The sequence below is a fragment of the Parasteatoda tepidariorum genome, chromosome 1 (genome assembly GCF_982258835.1).
Source record: "Parasteatoda tepidariorum strain Cologne lab strain chromosome 1, Ptep-v5.0, whole genome shotgun sequence".
Classification (NCBI taxonomy): domain Eukaryota; kingdom Metazoa; phylum Arthropoda; class Arachnida; order Araneae; family Theridiidae; genus Parasteatoda; species Parasteatoda tepidariorum.
In genome coordinates this window covers 126,125,870-126,145,935 of record NC_141755.1, presented here as the reverse complement: position 1 = coordinate 126,145,935, position 20,066 = coordinate 126,125,870, and the positions used below count along the sequence as shown (strand labels likewise).

Sequence of the window (20,066 nt, the reverse complement as noted above, 5' to 3'; positions counted from 1 at the left end):
CGAGTAATCGAGAATAATTAACATGAAATTGAAGATAAAAGGGTCGGGGCCTCATAAAAAAAATCGAGTTATAGTAATATTCGAGTTATCGTACTTCGAGTTATAGCGAATTGACTGTATATATATATATATATATATATAGTATATATGTTTTATTTTTGGGCTACAAAATGTTCGAATCCGCTACTTTTGGAGCTCCCATTCGCTACTTTTTAATCTTAAGTTCTGGCAACACTGTACACGATCAATCATCCATTGAGTCGTTTTGGCTCAGGGGATAGAGCGTTCGCCTTCCAATGAGGTGAACCAGGTTCGAATTCCGGCGAGTAGTTGGTCGATACGAATTCCGCATCCGGCTTGTACCGACCACAGTGCTGACGGATCATGGGTTCGAGCCCCCTTGCCGTCAGACTAACCGTGGGAGGTTCTCGTATATTTCCTATCCACGTAACACGAATGCTGGTTAGTTCCATCAAAAAGTCCTAAATTTCTCTCAATACTTAATCCAAGAGTTCCTTTGTCTTCTGTCCGCCTGCCTTACGGAAAAATCGATGTATAAATTAGGTATTTTTAAAGGGAACGGTATGATTCAGGTATGTATGAATTCAGGTATGAAGTATGATTCAGGAACAGGTATGATTCAATAACAGGTACGAAATATCTGTTCCATAAAATATTAGCCATCTCTAATATTATTGTTGTACACAGATATGTCTTGTTTTGTGTTTACAGCTGTCTTACTCTTGTTTTCTATCACCCTAATTAACGGAAATTTCCCGGTGCCTGCTGTCTATCCTGAGTTTTGTAATTCCACGGAATATTTTGATTCAATTTGCATTCGGTGCAAAAAATGTGGGAAAGATGATAGTCAAGTATCTTTACAAACAAGAGCGCGTGAGGGTAAATTATTAAAAAAAGTCATTTTAGTTGTGTTTATTTGGTACTTACGTATTATTCGCTAACCATAATCGCCAAATCTGAAAATAAATTTATAAATGGTTAAAATTTAAAAATCTCTCTCTTTTTTTTATTATTTGCAATTAGTTATATTTGTCAATTTTTTTATAATCAATTACTATAGGGGAGAGTGGCTCACTTTGAGACACTTTTTTATTTTCATTTTTTTTATTTTGATCAATTATTGTCAAAATTTTACCTGGTGCATTCTTGTAACATTTGAAAACATTTTTAACTAGGTTTTGAATTTGTAGAAAAAATTTTGAAAAATGTTTAGTTACCTTGTTATTTGTCCCAAGGTGTACCTTCTAGTGGGGCACCTTGGCACAGTTAAAAAGATGTGAAAAGTTGAGTAGAAATTTTCTAAAAATGGTGTAACTAAATAAATTTAAATTTTTTAATCTTGTTAATAAAGTTTTATTTTGTTAGTTTCAACTTCAGTCACCTGCAAGCCATTTTAAGAAACAGTTCTTTGTTTTATTAAAAAAAAAGCTTATTTCGCACCACAACAAATACAGTAACAAATATAAAGTAAAGTTAAATCTTACAAAACAAACTAGAAAAAGTGCCAGGGTATATGAAAACTCAAATTCCAAAACTAATCTCAAAAAAATCAACTCTCTTGTTCCCCCAAAAAGTCATCTGCTTTTATTTTTTAAATTTATCTCTTTATCTGTGTATTTTATTTTGTTTATGCTTTTGCCAGCCCATTATTTTTAAATATTTTTACTTTTATTCATGCTTTTGATAGCCAATTATTATTTTAATATTTTTAGACTTTATAACTTTTCTTCCCTTGGAAGAACTTTTCCATAGAAAACAAGGGAAAAGTTATTTATGATTTTATTTGTGTACTTCTTTAAACTTCAGGTTAAAAGCAATGCATTATGTTATAATCAGAACATTTCACTTTTAAAATTAAATTTTCTAATTGCCAAATTAAATGCAAAATCCAATTTTTACATTAGAAAAATAACTTTAAAGCTTAAAATTACTAAATTATTCTTTGACTTTTGCAGTAAACATTAGTAGACACGGCCGGATTATCCTATAGGCACACTAGGCACGTGCCTAGGGCCTACGAAATTCAGGGGCCTACGAAAAACTTGGGAGAAAAAAATTTATTGACAAAAATAATTTAGCTTTAAAAACAACAAGTGTATTTTGCACAAAATTATGAAGATACAAATAAAAATATAATATTTTTCGGTAATAAATTATTTTGCAGAATCTTATGATCTAATATATTACTTTTTTGCGATTTTTGGATTCAACGAAATCTTGTATTATGCTGTCGAATTCCAAACTACTCAAAATGTCGTATTCAATAGACATAAGTGCGAGCGATGCCAAACGATCTTGATTCATTGTTGAACGCAAATAATTTTTTATAAATTTTAATCTGGAGAAAGATCTTTCTCCTTCTGCATTTGATCCAAGAATCGACAAATATATTCTTAATGCAATGTGAACGTTAGGAAAAGTATTCACAAGTTATCTTTAATTTGAGCCTTCAACATTTCTTGTGCAGATTTATGCTCATACAAATTTGAAAATAGTAAAAATTCATCTACAAAGTTTTCCTCTAAATCGGAAGAGTAAATTTTCACCAAATTTTGCGCTTTTAGTTTAATCTCAGATTCTGACAAATTTTTGTGCATCCTGGATAATTGGTTCTCTACTGTATAAATATTTCTTGCAATTAATCTCACTATCAATTTCACTGTTTTGCTTGCTGGTTTGTTGTTGTATTGTTGACGTGAAGTTTTTATATAGTTATCGATCGAACTAATCATAATGGTATTATCGATATCAACTGCAATATCGGCAGTATGTCGGTATTGCAGATAAAGTTAGATAAACAAATTCGTAAATTAAAACCCATATTAATAAAAATGTAAAAAAAAAATATGCAAGAAAATTTTAGCGGGGAAAGAGGGGAGGAATGGGGGGGGGGCAAAAACGGCTATGCCTAGGGCCTACGAAAGGTATAATCCGGCTCTGTGCCTAGGGCCTACGAAAGGTATAATCCGGCTCTGTTAGTAGACAATTTAGATATTAAACTAAAACATTCAAAATAAAATTCGAATGTGAATAAACACCATAATTTAACTTCACATAAAATAAATACAAAGAAATATAACTATTTATATTTATACAACAATATTTAAAGACTGAAGCTAACCAGATTTTTTTTCAAAGTACTTATTTTTCTCTTGGCATCACTAGTTTTAAATCCAAACAATATAATTAACTTTTTTAAACTTCATATAATTAGATTCCAACTCAGTCTTATTAATATTTATGTACATAACTAAAACAAATAACATATTTAAGAACACTAGCACTTTTCTCTACAAACACTTATCTTTCATTTTCAAGTATAATCATTTTAAACACTTTTTAAAATTAAACTTGAATGGTTCAATTTCAAAAACTTCAATATATTTTTCTTTTATATTTCCATCTTAATTAAAGCTTTAATTCAAACTTTAATAGCAACTAATTTCTTTACGAGTTAATTTTTTAGAAAAGTAAATCATACGTATGAATAAGGAAATTAGACTTATCTGAACATAACATCCCAACATAATTATTTATAATTATATAAACTATCTTTAAAACAAGCAATAGAACTACAGAAATAACAACAAAAAAATCTTATTATTTAAATAAAAATTACTTGAAGTGAAATAGTTTATAAAACCTTTCTTGAATAATATTTAAACTGTTTTAGTTTTATAGTTTAATAACAAAAACCTATGCCTTAATTATCGTTTTACTTTACTACTATCGTTTGGCGATTTAAAGAGTATACTTTCATCATTATTTTTACTTTTACTCTTAAAACGTTAGCCAAATTTGGGGTAATTGACGAATTTTGTAGTGCCATGACTTCTGTAGTTCTATGGATGTTAATATTCTTTTACCAGTTTTTTTAATTTTTTATCACCACAATTCTTTTCCTAAACTTCCAGTTCCACTGATTAATTTTTTGGCAAATTTTACCATCAATTTTAAACATCTCATTCACTAATTTTTTCTTTAGTAGGAAATCCATAATAACAATAATATTCTTTCAAAAACTTAATAAAACATTTCTGGAACGGATCCCACCACTGCCACCAATTAAATATATAGCTGTAATGTATCAAGCCATATTAAGAAACAGTTCTTTGTTTTATGAAAAAAAAATTTATTTCACACCACAACAAATATAACCTATTATTCTCAACATTAAAAAAAAATAGTTTCAGTCACTTCATTATTGTGGAATTCCTTATACATTTAGAAGGCATAAAAATGAATGTTATTCTTCTAACCATTTCTTTTATTAATACCTTTCATAATCAAGATAGTTTTTTTCAGCACACACTATATCTTGCATTTAGTTAAGTGAATACTAGAATTGAATATTAAAGAATATTGCTGCCACTATTATACAAATCTTATTTAAAATTTCCAAAAGTTTCTTTTTTGGAACTGTGCATTGTAGTAGAAATTTTTCTTTTGATTACATTTCTGGTTTAAAAGTCATTTCAACCTGTGAGATTTGCAAGTTTATTATTTTTTTTCCAGGCTACTGCACGTGCAGATCTCAGTTTTATGTGAAAAATAAAAGGAATTCAGTCGATTTAAATTGTTCTTCGTGTCCACCTCAAACTGTAAGTACATTGTAAAGTAATAAAATGCTATTATTAAAATATAATATTATCCATGCATAAATATTAAATAGGGTGTTTTGGTTGATCCATTGACCAAGCTGTAAACAAAAAAGAAACTTCTTCATTTGTTCAATTGAGAACTCCACCCACTGCTTGCAGCACTCATAAGAGTTGAACAATCAAAAATGGGCTGTAAGTGGATCTTTATTTCTGGCAACACTAACTTCATATGCCATTAACGTGTGCAGAGTCATATACCAGTTTCTCTCTTGATTTTCAAAGAGATTAAAAACTGTTTGGAATTGAAAACTACATTGAATATAGTTTTTAAAAAAAGCGTCGTGGAATTTTAAAAAGTATTTGTAGCAATTAAAAAGAAAAATATTAAGAAAAGGGAAAGTATCCTAGTATACGACTGAGTAGGGGAAGAGAGGGGAGGGTCGAGGCGTCGAACCGGTCGCCTCTAAGCTTACTGCCACATTCCAGTTACAAAAGAAGATGTGCAAGTAGATTCGCAGTCACTATGAAAAATCACGCTCCTCGCTAGATGTAACTGAATTTAACTAGCATTAAATCTGAAATAGAAATATATTTACTATTAGTCTATTTTTTTAAAAGGTTTTTAGACATTTTGTTGCAGTTTTTAATTAATATGTTTAAAGTATAGTTGTCTAAGTGTTCAATGAGGGCAAAAAACAATATTACATAAAGCATGTAATCCAATTAATATTAAAATAACACACCTTAGTCAGCACATTTAAAGATAGTGTGGGGTTAAGGGGGAGGAGCTATCGACAATGCCAACCTTCATCTATCAAAAGGTACCTCTTGATTGAATCAAGTTAGCATGTTTTATATACCAGTGAATTGATGTTTAATAATCATAGTGGTAGTTACGCCATAATACTCCCCCACCAGAATTTTATCGGCGATAGAATTTGATGAACAGATACCACTAGTTGCTGTACTAGTGCAAGACCGGGAGAGCTGGATTTTTAAAATTTTTTTAGTGCTGATTGTGAGAGGTGTATTAACGTCACAGTCATAGTCGCTCCTGGGTTGCCATTAGCAGTCGAGTGTATGCAGACTGACATTTTGTATGATCGATACGAGACTGAGTAGCAACAACGTGAGGAGGTGGATAGTGCCGCTGTCACAAGTAGCAAGTCAACTGTTCAATGTGGACCATCCATCAAAGTAGGCATTACCAGCAAGGGCGCCGGCATAATAATATAAAAGAGGGTGCAACCATCTAACAAACTAACCCCCCCCCCCAATTTTTTTTTAAATATTCTGTTATTACGTTTTTTTCGTTATTACATATACTTTCATCTATTAATTTTTTTCAAGATTCAGGTATAGGACGAAATAATAGGAACACCTGTGAAAAAATGAAAATATTTTATTAATAAGGAGTTGGGCCACCTTTGGCCTGAATGACAGCTTGCATTCGACGTGAGATTGACAAAAAAAGGTCTTGAACAAATTTCATTGGAATTTGCAGCCATTCCTCTTGCTGGGCTGTCTCGAGTTCAGAGAGTGTGCGTGGAGGAGGAAACCGAGCACGGATTTTTTTCTCCAAAAAACCCCTCAAAGGCTCAATGATATTGAGATCAGGGGACTGAGGACACCACGTTAGATGGTCCACTTCATAATTATGCTCATTTAACCATGTTTGAACACATTGAGACGTGAGAACAGGGGCGTTGTCATCTTGGAACACAGGACGTTCTCCCGGAAAGAGAGTATGAAGCATAGGGTGAAGATGATCTGAAAGAATGCTTCGGTAATGGTCCCCTTTGACCACCCCCTCAAGACAACGAGAGGCCCCAATCCACGGGCAGATATAGCGCCCCACACCATCACTGAACCACCTCCATGTTTCACGGTTGAAACCAGGCAGTCAACATGAAATGCTTCTGCCGGCGTTCGTCACACGAACACACGTCCGGTGGTCTAGAATAGTGCAAAAGAGGATTCATCAGACCAGATTACTTGTTCCCATTGCAGTTGTGTCCATTTTACGTGGTCTTGGCACCACTGTAGTCTCTTCAAAGCCTTCCGCGCTGAAACTAACGGTTTTGGAATAGCTACTCTGCCATGAATGTTAGCAGCATGCAACTCCCGTTGAATAGTTTTCGTGGATACAGGGTTCTGAAGGTGGGTATTCATCTCAGATGTTATCACTGGCAGTGTAGTCTTGCGTTTTCGAGCGACTATCCTCTTCAGCACCCGTCTATCACGGTCTGACAACTTCGACTTCCTGCCGCTGTTGTGCCTCGCCGAAGACACCTTACCCAACTTTGTGTATGCCGACAGAGTCCTTGATTCAGTGGTCCTTGAAACACCTACAAGGTTCGCTGTTCTGGACACGGACGCTCCAGCCAGGCGAGCTCCGATTATCAAGCCTCTTTTAAGGTCAGAGAGGTCAGACATAATCTCGTTTTGGTAGAAACAGATTTTTCTCTTGCAAATCTCACACTGCCAAATGCTAGACAGATACCTTGTTTTTCATCACCACTAGGTGTCACATTCTTGCGACTCGTGCCCGCCGCTTATTGGACGGTCGAGAACGACTCCATTCTTTCACAGATGTTCCTATTATTTTGTCCTACCTGTACATTTCTCTATTGTTAACAAGATATTTTTAAAAGATTACGAATTTACGTGATCCGAAATGTGGAGATATAGAGAAAATTCTTATGAATCCCTCAAATACAACGATTTAAATATTGAGGCCACACCGTTTTATCCAGCTGTTGCGGAGACAATCAAAATTGGCCTAACTCTTCAAGCTACTACGTGCACTATTGAACGTACTTTTAGTACAATGCGACGCATGAAAACATGGAATCGGTACTACAATGTCTCACGAGAGATTAAGTAGTTTGTGCATGCTCAGTGTGCATAAGAAAGAATCAAAGATGACTCAGAATTCATTGAAATGTTATAAAAAGATTTGGACAGCTAACAAGACGATTACAATTCTTGTTTGATTAAACAATTTTTAATTGTTATGAATCAATAATTGCTTAACTATTTGCTTTTGAATAAAAATATTTTTAATAAAAAAAATTTTATACTCTTTAATTGTTTAAAAAAAGCCAGGGGGGTGCAAGTGCACCCCGCTGCCGGCGCCCTTGATTACCAGATAAAAGTGGATGTTACCGACAAGATAGACGTAATCATATCACATCCGTAAGTCACCAATGTGGGGGGAGGAGCTATCGACAATGCCAACCTTCATCTATCAAAAGGTACCTCTTGATTGAATCAAGTCAGCATGTCTTATATACCAGTGTATTGATGTTTAATAATCGTAGTGGTAGTTACGCCACAGTAGTATATATATGTGTTTCTGTTCTGCTTTTGTATATAAAAAAAAGTTTCATAGAAAAATCCCCTCAAAATATCTGAATTCAATGAAAATATATGTTAGTTATTATTAGTTCAAATAATTTAAATTAGTTCTGCAGATATTAGTTTTTTTCATTGTTTTTTATATTTCAAAAATGCTTCAAAAAAATCAAAATATGCAGTCTTAATAGCCGAGTTCCAGGGATGGTAAATGGATGTGGAAATCCTTGAAGCAGAGGTATGTAAATGCATACCTGCCAAGTCTCCTGTTTTTTAAATTTTTTTTTATCAAGATTATGTACGATGTATAGCCTAAAAAAGTCTCCCTTCCTAAAAGAGCTATTAAAATCTCCCTTTATTTTATTTCTCCAATGTTGGCAGGTATGTAGATGCCCTTGAAAAGTTCAACAGTTACAGGTTTCAGTGACATCAGTTATTCCTTTTTTGCGTTGGCAACAAAGAGTTGAAATATCAAGTATGTGAGCTGTTGTAAGCATGAAAGTGTAATTGCACATACAGTGCACTCCCAATTATCCGGGTTAATCACCGGGACGGGTCGCACGGACAAACGAAAAACACAGATAATCCGAAAACTCCTTCTTATTAAAGAAAAAATGAACATCAGTGCAAAAAATATAAAAATTACTTACATTTGCATGCTGTATAACATCAAATTAGGAATTTAACATTTACTGCTTAAAAAAATGTGTAATGCGTCTTTGCTTCTGCTGTTTGTTCATCTCTTGCCGTATATTCACACATATTTTACGTACCGTAGTAATGTCACCGTAATCAAATCCTTGTTCTCCCATATAATCAATCTAATAAAGTTTCCACAGATTGTAGAGCAGCAGAATCAGGAATTGTATTTCCCTCATTTATTACATCTTCTGCATCAACACTATTTGATTTAACAACACAGTTAGTAACAATTTCCTCATCTGTTAAATAAAGGAAGTCAAGCTCACATACATCACTTTGAAACGAATTTTCTTCATCAAGAAACCTTTGATTTCTTTTCCTTGTTCAAAAATACTGTTATCATATTCTTCAATATCCGAAGAAGATTGTTCATCAAGCGATCTTTCTCCACGATTGTGATAACGTAGACTTTGACCATGATATTCCATATACTGCATCCAATAATGAATATTGATTTCAAAAAGTGTTATAACTTCATTGCAGGGATTATTATCAATAAAAACATTAGATTCATATTCTGTTAATATTCTTTATGCCAGTGTTTCCCAAAGTGTGGTACGCGTACCCCCAGGGGTACGGGAACAGTTTAGCAGGGGTACGCGTTCTTATGCGAAATATCTTGCAACAAATGAAAATTTTATTTAAAAACAAAGCTGGCCATGAAAATTTGTGATTACATGTTTTCCTATTCGCTATTTTCGCTGAGTTAACAGTTAACAATGAGTGGCATCAACAGCTAGTTGTGATTTTTACCTTTTGTGCAACTTTTTTTATAGTAAAAAAATACGTAAATTTTTTTTAGTGTACACAGTGTTGCGAAAAATTTAGAAAGGGGTACACTAAAGTCATAAGTTTGCGAAACACTGCTTTATGCAATACATTGTGGATTTTTTTTTTAAAATTTTGCCTTGTTTTTATATTGGCATTTTACTTGTTTAAGTTTGTAAAAATAACTGATATAAAATAAATTATGGATATTTGGATTTCTATTATTGTAAATACAGGTTTCAAAAGAATTTTTTTAGTCAACTCTTGGAACCCCTGTGACTTTGTCATATTGTATTGTTTTCTGTTAATTTTCTGTTAGTTTAATAATTATTTGTTAAAGTTGTTTAATATTTGACCTTAAGTACTACTCTCGTTATGTGCTTTTTTAAAACGTGAATGCTATGCATGCCAATGTATAAACGTCCTCATTTTTTTTTAGAATTTTGACAGTTATTGATGAGACAGTTTTGTTAATGGACAATAACTGTCAAATGATTCCACAAATATTTATTGTTTTTGTGTTTATTGAAAACTTTGATATTTTTTTCAAAATTTCGTTGAATAAATGAGGAAATAAATTAGTGGGCTATAATAACATAACAGTGAGTTTGAAAAATAAAACCTTGGGTTGTTGTTGATTTAATTTTTTTTTACCATATATATATATATATATATATATATATTATTTAAATAGTTGCTTAATTTAAAATGTCAGTTTGGTTAGTTTGTCTATTTACTCCTAATCTGTATTGTAGTTGAATATCAATGTTATTTAATTTGTTTTGTTTTACTAATGCATTAATTTACATCAGTTTATAATTTGAAAATCTGTTTTATAATTTCTTTATTTTTATAAAAACATTTCTTAATTCAAAACACTGATTACTTAACTTTTCTTTTTACATTTTTGCTTTGTTATTTCTTTGCTCTCCTCACGCTTTTATTATTTTATCTAGGTTCCAGCTAAGAATAAAAATAGATGTTTAAAATGCATGGAAAGTAATCCTTTTAATGAAACGACTGGACATTGTGAGCCTTGCATGAATGGCACTTTTGGTAATATTTCAAAGAGTTTTTTCTAAATTATAAATAATAAGATTATAATGTAACTGTTTTTTTTTTTTCTTAATAACATTTCAAACGAGTCTCTGAAAATTAAAAAGAAACTATTGAAAGTCTAATTTAAAGTTGTAAAGTTTAGAAAGGTGTAAAAAATTTAATAACTAAAATTTTAAATAAATTAAATAAAAATATTTAGATTTTTTCTGTCCATTAATTATTATTTATTTATTTTAAATTTTTCCATCACACGACAATCTCTCCTTATTTCATAACCGGCATTGAAATGTGGACCTGTATTTGGGCTTACAGGAGGCGATCCGTTGCCTTGTAATTCTGACCCTAATCCAGAAGACAAAGCAAAGTCTTGGATCAAGCATTGGGGTAAACTAACCTTTGTAGAGAACTTTTTTATGGAACTAACCTGCATTTACATTACATGGTGAGATAAACTGTCACACCCGACAGCAAGGGATTCCTAGCCCATCTACCACTAAGAATATTTTATATCAGCATTCTGGGCAGTCATTTTGACCAGCCATTGCTGGGATTCGAATTTAAGGTCACCTCATTAAGAGGCAAGTACTCTATCCACTCTATTTGCTATAAGCATGATATCGAACATCTATTTGCATGATATCGAACCGAAAAATCTCTCGGTCATTTTATAATGGCTAATATAATCAAGAAAAATGTTCTTTGTCAGAAACTAGTTATTTTGTCAAGATTATGTAAAGTCTTTGAAATTTATTTTGCATTTTGTTAACGTATATAGTGCTTAAAAGTAATTTTTGAGTGCTCAAAAAGTACTTAAAAGGTGCTTATTTTTTGTTGAAAGATTTGGTTACGCACCCTGAATAAGTATAAGGTGAAAAAAAAAAGCCCATTAGCCTTCTAGTGGCTTGCTGGTATTAAAAATCTTTTATCTGTTCATCTGAATGATAATTATGCATTTAACAATTAATAAACCATTTCTTCTGAAATAGTTGCTCTTGTCTTCATCATTTGTCAATAAATAAAGTTTGAACCCTTAGATTTATAATGCTAAGTGAATGTTTCCAGTATATAATTGTTAGTTTAAGAAAAGTTTTTTATGTTATTATGACATAGTGATTTTTACTACGCTAAGGTGTTGCAAGAAAGTCTTAAACCAGTATTCAGAGCGACTATTATATTTTATTGTTTTTAAGTACTAAAGAGAAAAGTTTTATTTTAATGGTATTTTTTTCCTCAGTTTACGGTCAATAATATGTAACAAAATTCTGTTAACGTCATGTTAACTATGGAGTGTTTAAGTACTGAGTATTATTGACAGTTACAATTATTGACAATTGTAATTTTAATTGACTTAAGCAATTGTGAGTTCTCCATGACTAAAAGCATGATTGTTTTTTTTTCTGATGAAAAACCAGCTTTTCTCCCAGTTATTCAATGAGAAAATGTGTGTTTTGAGAAAAAATTTCTGTGTAAATTTACCCAAATATATAAACAGCCTGCTCAATAAGTAATAATGATTAATAAAATGCAACAAACATCTTTTTTTAATCAAATGTATCATATTTTGACAAGAAAGCTAAAATTTTAATCTTAGATTAATTTAAATAAGGTGCTGATAGTGATTGCTTCATAAGAGGAAGAAAATGTTTTGAGAGCTCAAAACTCACCAGGCATGAAAAACTGGAGAGTCTTGATAAGAGATTTATGACTGATTTTTCCACCTTTTATGAAGCAAATAATCAAATATCTAAAATTATGTATCAAAATTTATTTAGGATCAATTATTACTACTGACAACAGAATGACTCCTGAAATAACTCTATCAGGCAAATAGGGCTGTCTTCGGGCTGAAAAGATTTATTAAATGTAGGTTTCTTTCTAGAGCAACAAAATTCTCAATCTACAAAACTCTTGTCAGGCCAGTCTTGGCATATACTTCTGAAGCTTGGACAATGACAAAACTGAAGGAAAATTGTATCACAATATTTGAAAGAAAGATTTTGCGGAGTATACTTGGAGTTGTAAATGAAAACAATAACTGGAGGAGGACATATAACTTTGAACTGTACAAGATTTATAAACAACCCGATATTATTGAATACGTACAAATAAATAGAATGAATTGGATGGACCAAGTGATAAGAATGAGTGATGAGAATACAATAAAAAAGATATTGCTTTTTAAACCCGCTGGAACAAGAAAGCGGGAAAGGCTGCAGTTGAGGTGGGCTGACTCGGTGAAGTCTGATTTTCTTGCAGTTAATGAAAAGAATTAGAGATCAGAGATAAATCGAAAGTCATCATGGAGAAATTGTCAGAGGAAGGCATTGACCCACATTGGGCTATCTGGCCAACAATGATGAAGTATCAAAATAGTTGACATAAATTAGAAAAATACTAACACCAAATACTTATCTTTTCTATTTTGTGTATATATAATGGCATACATATCTGGAAGGACTAAAAAATAATTGTCAGTGCTCTCTGTCAATCGATATAAAGGGATGGTTTTTGACTTTCATGTTTTGGTCTGTTTTATTTGCATCATAATTGTAAACATTCTTTGAATTGTAATATTTCATTTAAATTCTTAACTTTTTATTCCAAAAAAAAAAAATTTGTGTGAACAAGTAATATCTTTCAGTTGTCGGGCGAGTGACTCATTTTTCTCATCTCTTACTTAATTAATATTTTGTTTGATTATCTAACTTAACTGTTTTTCTTTTATAATGTTTGATAATAAAATTTATTTGAAATGTTATAGTGGAAACAGACGAATATATGTTGTGCATATCTTGTGAAAATTCACCATTGGGTATCAAAGATTCTGATGAATCCATTGAGTAAGTGCACATTATTTTTCATTAGTTAAGTTTTGCTTGCTTAATAATTTTTGATTGATTTATTTGGCATAATCAATTTTGTATTACAGATTAAAAAGCTGAATTCGAAACAGAATAAATTATTAATTTTTCACACAATCTGTAATATCTGTACTTCATTGTCACTACTTTCAGCCTGATATAAATACAACCAAACCTCTGCTATAGTGAACTCCCGGATATAGTGAACAAAATGTTCGCTCCCGTGCCTTGCTATACATGTATAATATTATTTTTTGTGGATATAGGAAGCCAAAAGATGAAAGGAAATTGGATATTATGAGCTTTTTTCTGTCTTTGAATGATTTTTTTCTTCTTCATTTTTTGGTAATTTTGAAATTTCTACATAAAATACATATACCAATTTTTAAAACTTTCTATTGAGTGGAATGTAGCCATAAGAATTTTTTCTTGTTTGCTTCTTCTATCTCTCTTTCTAATCTCAAAATTTGTTGTACGCAAGACGATGAGTAATAAAAAATTAAATTTAAAACATTTTTTTGTTACTATATATTGTTTTTTAATCGTTTTTGTATTTCTTTTAATGGGTCATTTATTTAAATGATGTGTAATAAAAGGGAGCAGTTCGGAAAAATGAGTTAAAATTGTTTGTAGTACGGATATAGTGAACCGTAATTGTTCACTATAAGGCTATCACTTGAAGGTTCACTATATATACATTTATCAGCGAAGTTCTGTAAGGATTGTATACTATTCTAAATGACAAACAGGTTATGTTTGATTTCATACATTTAATTAGTATGATAACGATTTGCTGGCATTAGTTGAAAGTAATTTTTGAAATTACTTAAATACAAAATGCTCCTCTCCTATTAAATTGTATCACTTAAAATAAAAAACAATAATGAAAGAAATCAACGAAAAATCTTTTTCTTATTCATATTTTCTTTTCATTAATACATTGAGTTCATAAAAGACAGCAATTTCTCCAAAATTTAGGATGACAGCAATTGGGGAGCTATCGTAAAGTAACAGTAAGTCTACTTAAAGTAATTAACAGGAATCATTAAATCCTTACTGACAAAAAAAAAAGAGGCGAAATTATGCACAACGATCGCAAAAGTCTCACTGAAAATAATTTACAAGAAACCTTGAATCCTGACGAACTAAAATGCACAGCGATCACAAAATAATGTAAATCCTGCTGAAAATAATCTTCAAGAAACCTAAAATCCCTGTGACAAATATGGTGCATAAAGAAACTATGGATTGTGTTTTTTTTTCAATGCTGATCCTAGCACGAGACCAGGATTTCTGATTCAATGCGCTCTTTGTCAGCATGGTGATAGCTTTAGCGTAGGCAAGGACCCTCATATGTTAGATCATTAAACGGTGTGTGTCATCTTATAATGGCGACTTAAATCAGTTTTCTGATGCATCGCCTAAAATGAAAGTCCCTATATCCGCCTGCCGATCTATGCGTTAAATCGGTATTTTACGATATATTGATTTATCACCCAGTCCTAGTCTTGTTACCTGTCATAGCATAAAACAAAACAAGACTTTTCTTTTTTTTTTAAGAAGAGAACATTTTTAAAAATGCCAATAAGTTTATATATATATCACAGCGACAGTAAGATATAGCTAAATTTGGAGTATTTTGTCGTAAATATTCTATGAATTGTAAATAATTTTTGAACAAATATCTGCATTTAATTATTTCTTACATGAAAATTTAGTTCAATCTAAGAGTATTTTGGATTGTCAGCACATTTTTTGAATAGATAAGAGTACTAATGTATAAATAATGTTTTTTATATTTTTTTATCATGTCTTTCGAATATTCATTAGTGTGAAATTATTCCTTTTCCTTTTCAGTATTTGTTCTAGCCAGCTATCAATAACACCAAAGCTATGCAGTGAATCCAATCTGGTAATTTGTGGTCCTTTATTTTAATTTGTTTGTTTGTACTCCATAGAGATAACTCTCTACAGAATACCACATGATGTTATTTCTGAAATTTTTTTTTAATACTATAATATGCCAGGCAAAACTCAAATGACACATTTAAGCAACCTTTTGTCACATGCGCTTGATTTGTTTGAATTCAATAATGAATAGACAATAAATAAAAATTACTATGAGGTGGAAATTAGAAAATTCTCAAACAAATAGAATGTAAGACAAAATAATTTCGTCTTCCAATAACTAGTTACTTCAGCATCTCATTTCACTCTATATAATAACCTACGTATCACTTTTATTTTTCGATAAACTTTAAAATAATCTAGAAGAAAAAAATTGCATTTAATAGGCTACATTCTGTTTTATGTTTAGATCTGGAAAGTTCATGAAGGACTTAGAGCTTACTGCAGAAACACATAAAACTCAGAAAATTAGCTTAGAGCTTGCATGAAGCGGCAAATAAGGAATTAATTTAAATGTTGAAATCAAAATAAAAATCAAAAGTGCTAGAAATGAGCAGTAGATAATAAATAATGGGTAGAAAGAAAGATGAACAACTTTGCAAGCACAAAATTTTTTAAACACCTTGTATATTCATTTGTGCAACAAACCTTTTATTATGTAAAACTGTTGAAGAATTGTATCATTTTATGAACAGCAATTTCAATACTTTATTTTTTTTAAAGATTTTTTCTGGTGGTTATTGCATTCCTTCCTTAAGCAACGAGCCATCTTTATTTAGTATTAAATATGAGGTAATATTTTTATGCATATTCATTCTATGTTAAGTGAATTTTAAATAAAAGTTTTATTTGGTATGTATTGTTTTAGATAGGAGAAAGTGTGAAATCAGCTTTATTCAAAGAGCACCTTAATTCTGCCCTCTACTTATGCAAAGTAAGTAAAAAATTGGCATTATTCCCTTTTAATTTTCTTAAAAGTACCTTAATATTAAAAAAAAAACTGATTTGTTATGTCAGAGATGATTGTGCTCAGGAAAAAAAAAACAGATTTCCAGATTTTTGGCTAAACGCAATCCGGAAATCATTGATCACATTTATGTATAAAAATTCTTGTATATTTTATTAAAAAATATTAGAACTAGAATTTGTACTTGGCATCTCTTTCATTTGTAAATTTTTTTTCTGGTAGAATAATAAATGTAATTAGAGATGAAAGTAAACTTATACACAATTGTTAATTTAAATGATACTGCATATAATTTATTTAGAATTTCTTGTTGTGAAAATATCAATGATTTAAAGTTATAAAGACATTAATTTTTTGAAATGCATCATTAATGATTTTACTCAAGAAACTTTCAGGATTTTTGAGCTCACAATCACCCCTGATATATACAGTAATTAATAATTTCTGCCCGTGAAAAAAATTTAGATAGCAGAAAAAAGTTGAGAAAAGCAGATCACGAGGATGTTAAAGAAGCATTACTGAAGTGGTTCACCATTCGAAAAAGCTGCAATATTCCAATATCTGGACAAATGTCGATGAATTTTCTAAGCGATTTTATAAAACTACTTTTATGTTCTCGAATGGCTGGTTAGACAGGTTTAAAAAGCGGAATAACATAAATTCTGTAAAAATTATTTGAGAGTCAGGAAGTGTTTCCATATCTGATGTTGAGGATTGCTCATCAGCTAAAAATTACAAATTTTTTTTTGCACGCAAGACGAAGAGTAATGAAAAATAACACATTTTTTGCTACTACATAATATTTTTCTGTCATTTATTTGAATAATGTGCAATAAAAGGGCGGAGTTAGGGAACCATTGGTTAAATTGCCTGCTTAACGGATATAGTGAACTCCCGGTTATAGTGAATCAAAATTTCAGTCCCTTGAAGGTTTGACTGTATTATAATTAGTATATACTTATCAGGGATTTATAGATAATGTTCATTCCCGTATATGCATTAAGAAATATTGCGAAACAGAAACAAAATTCATGGTTTTGTTTGAGCTAAATTGTTTCATAAAATAATTAAAATCATATTTAGATTGTAAATAAGTAATAACTCATAATTATTATCTATAATATAAACTTAATAGTTTGACTGTTCTTGAAGTATAAATAATAGTTTTAAAAAAGCAGTTTCAGTAATTTCTTCTATATTTTTTTTTATACAGAATTTATTGTATGAATCATAATTATATCAACTATTGTGCATATTACATAGCTTGACTTCTAATAAAATATCTCCAATGACAGGTTCAAAATTTTTTGACGTTTTTTTCTACTGGTTTTTGATGTATCATGCCAAAAATTCAACTCTATTAAATGCACATTTATTTCTATGATGATAATTTTAATCATAGTGACTGTCGGATATCTAATGATGGTAATAAGTAACCATGTTACTTGTCACCATAAAGTTCATGTTAATGTAATTCCATGTAAGTTTATGTTAATTTTGCATTCAATTTACAATTTTTTTGCCAGGAAAATGAAGACTTTGCCTGCCAAATGCTAGCTAATTTTTGTGTTCTGCTTCTTTACAAACTAAGTATTGAAAATAATGCTTGTTTAGAATTCAGGAAAATTGCCAGAAAACGCTTAGATGAATGTCCCAGGTATCAACCACAATTACTTGATTTATTATCAAAATCTGTATACTTATTGATTCAAAATTAGGGACCGTCAAAATATAATTATTAGTTCATTTTTCTTTCTTTTTTTAAAAATACTTAAATATGCATTTAGAATTTGTAAGCAATCTGGTGATAGTTCTTGAATAATAAGATTATGTAATAATAAATATTAACATATAATAAGATTATATGTTAATATATAACATATAATAAGATTAAGAAAAATATTTTTTTCCTTAATCTTATTACTTATTGAAATCATCCAACTCATTTGAATTTTTTTTATTGGAGAATTGCTTAAAAAAATTTATGTAATAAATTGTTTCAATATTAACAAGTGAATTAAAATGTCTTGTTTGGTATAATATCTGTTTTATTTTTTTCTTAGATTTATTGAGGGAAATAATTTTGGAAATATTGAATATTATTAGAGATTGAATAGAATTAGAATAATTAAAGAAAACTAGTTAGAAAAAACATTGTTTAAAATTATAAAAGGTACGTAATTATTGTGAATTATTTCTTTACAAATAATTATGGAGAGTTAAGTATTCAGATTAGGCACTAGGTAAGGAAAGAATAGGGTAATCTGGGGGTGTTTTCCCTAACTTTTTCTATCCAGGAAAGTTTTCTCCATAAAGGAGAAGAAAAAAAGTTAGAATGTATAATTAAAATTTGCAAGTTGTGTTTATTTACTAGCTAAATACCCGTCCTTCGTTCAGAGTTAAAAAATAATCATCAATTAATCAGTACTGTGCAAGACTACAAAATAGCTCGCAAAAAATAAAGACAAATATTGAAACAAATAATAAAGTTGAAATGATTAAAATGTTTTCTTTTCTTTATTTATTAGTATTTGTCGTTGCCTTTCTCTGTTGCTTTACATTATTAGATTAAGCAAAAATCGTATTTAATCGAGTTCATTTCATCATAATATAAACTAACAATCTGACAGTATTATCTGTCATGATGCTGTTACTCGAGGCAACACGTGATATTTTAAATGTACAACAATCAAGCTACTTTCGCCTGTGATTACATGTTTGAGGGGAGGTAAGAAATCTATCATGAAAATGAACAGTTGGTGCAGCTGTAATCGGCACTAAAATTTACTCCTAAATATTTTGTACCGGTAGTAGTGTATATTATTACCAAAGTTTAGCATCATTGCTGTCAATAATACTATGAAGACTTCTTACAGTTAATTGTAGTGAATTTGCTCATTTTCTTCATTAATTTTACTTTTTAGTTTATAGCTTATTTTTTAAATTTCAATTAGAACTTATTACCATAATTAATTTAGCATCATTAATGACAAGAATAGTTCTCCGTTTTTGTAAGATCTCTTAATAGTAACACTTTTCCATTAATTTTACTTTTTAATATGTAGCTTATTATTTTACTTCAGTTGGTAATGAATACCATCATTGGCATTTCTATGTTAATTTTAGTTTAAAACTTATTTTCTGATAATTTCAATTACTGTTTATTTTAAAATGATTCAACTTTATAAGATAAATTAGATTTAAGAGTATCGTAGATTCAGACAACCTTAGAAATTTGGTGATGCTACTGTGATCACGTCGATCATTCAAATAACCTGGTATAACAAATATATATTCAAGTATAACAGAAGATACAATAAACAACTTAGTCAATGAGAAAATTCCATTTTTAAAATATGTCTCTGAATTAAAAAGATAAAATAAAAAAATTTAGGATTCGTAATTTGTTTATGATTTCACTCGTTTTGAATATCTTATTTTTAGAGCTTAAGGTATTCCCACAATCCAGTATACAGACTCACAAATAGAGACACACACATTCTTTATTTTTTTTATATGTATCTATTATTTGTTGCCCGTCTCGGTGGCTTTACGTTATTAGATTAAGCAAAACACATTTTTAGAAGTTCATCCTATCAAGATGCAGACTAACTGTATTCAGAATCATCTGGCATAATTCTACTGGCTCGAGGTAACTCGTGATATTTAAAATTGACCACAATCAAGTAACATTCTCCTTTAATAAATATCTTCAAGGGGCTGCAAAAAATGTACGATTAAAATTTGCAGTATTTGGTGCAGCTGTAATCAGCATCCAATTTACTCATAAAATATTTTGTACCTATATAAGGCTATATTTGC

The 20,066-nt window shown here is 30.4% G+C and overlaps 1 protein-coding gene across 3 annotated transcripts in view; it reads left to right on the top strand.

Moving 5' to 3' along the window:
• Positions 1 to 236: 236 nt before the first annotated feature.
• The window catches only part of LOC107445535 (meckelin), a 78,248-nt gene continuing 58,418 nt past the window's right edge, over positions 237 to 20,066 (top strand). Inside the window, exons 1-8 of one of the 3 annotated variants that reach the window (XM_043050132.3) lie at positions 237 to 593; positions 4,537 to 4,622; positions 10,406 to 10,505; positions 13,270 to 13,348; positions 15,227 to 15,281; positions 16,001 to 16,069; positions 16,146 to 16,211; positions 17,771 to 17,901. In XM_043050132.3, coding sequence (XP_042906066.2) covers positions 10,442 to 10,505; positions 13,270 to 13,348; positions 15,227 to 15,281; positions 16,001 to 16,069; positions 16,146 to 16,211; positions 17,771 to 17,901 — 464 coding nt within the window. In that variant the 5' untranslated portion in view covers positions 237 to 593; positions 4,537 to 4,622; positions 10,406 to 10,441. Of the gene's footprint in view, positions 594 to 657; positions 901 to 4,536; positions 4,623 to 10,405; positions 10,506 to 13,269; positions 13,349 to 15,226; positions 15,282 to 16,000; positions 16,070 to 16,145; positions 16,212 to 17,770; positions 17,902 to 20,066 lie in introns of those variants that run through there. The other 2 variants (XM_043050129.3, XR_011636682.2) reach the window with 2 other exon arrangements.